At 37.5% G+C, this 936-nt stretch overlaps 1 protein-coding gene across 1 annotated transcript in view; it reads right to left on the bottom strand.

Moving 5' to 3' along the window:
- Nucleotides 1-936, bottom strand: part of LOC107701603 (anaphase-promoting complex subunit 15-like) — a gene marked incomplete at its 3' end in the record, with an annotated part of 2360 nt that extends 1424 nt beyond the window's left edge. The window contains exons 1-2 of the mRNA XM_016503650.1: nt 864-936; nt 59-180 (exon numbers count right to left, since the gene is read on the bottom strand). Coding sequence (XP_016359136.1) covers nt 59-178 — 120 coding nt within the window. The remainder of the gene's footprint in view (nt 1-58; nt 181-863) is intronic.

The raw sequence follows: 936 nt of genomic DNA, 5'->3' as shown, positions 1-936 counted from the left end.
ACCATCACACACACACACACACACACACACACACACACACACACACTCTCAGACTGACCCAGGTCTGGTGCTGTTGCTCCTGCTGGTGCAGCTCTGCTTCATCCACACACGGTCGGTCCAGATTAAACCACAGAGACTCGGTCACACGCGGGAACAGAGACGGGAACAGGGTGGACATCTCTGCACACACAGTAAACATTCCCTACTGCGCTAATACCACGCTTTCTTTGAGTAATACATAAATGCATGCCATCACTAATAAAATACCATGCTTTTTCACATGCACAATACCACATTTTTACAACATGCTATGATTTTATTACACATTTAATTGAGTATTATAAAATGCATTGCATCACTAAAAATACCATGATATTACCATGCTTTTCACATGTACTATTGTATTACCATGTTTTTATGACATACCATGGTATTCTAATTCATTCATGAACATGCATGACATCACTAATAGTTTTAGTTACATACCATGGTATTCTCGTAGATTTTGAGTACTACATAAATGCAAGGCATCACTAAAAAGTACCATGGTATTACCACGTTTTTCACATGTACTACAGTAATACCATGTTTTTATGACATTCTTATAAATTTACCAGTACTCTGTAAATGCATGGTATCACTAGTTTTAGTGATTAGTACCATGGCATTCTTATAAATTTCTTTGAGTACTATACAAATACAAATGCATTGCATCACTAACAATACCATAGTATTACCATATTTGTTTCCCACATGTACTGCCGTATTTTGGACATGCACACAGAAAGTACAAATACCGTGGATATGAATTTTAGTTTTATGCTACGATTAATTTTAACTCCAGTATTTAACATATTATTTACCTGCAGAATTTCAAATGTAAACACTCGGCCGGTGCTGCACTCAATGTGTCCCCCTCAGAAACACCATCGCGCG

This window comes from Sinocyclocheilus anshuiensis, unplaced genomic scaffold (assembly GCF_001515605.1).
Source record: "Sinocyclocheilus anshuiensis isolate Anshui unplaced genomic scaffold, SAMN03320099.WGS_v1.1 scaffold2055, whole genome shotgun sequence".
NCBI lineage: Eukaryota > Metazoa > Chordata > Actinopteri > Cypriniformes > Cyprinidae > Sinocyclocheilus > Sinocyclocheilus anshuiensis.
This window is presented reverse-complemented; position numbering and strand designations above follow the sequence as displayed.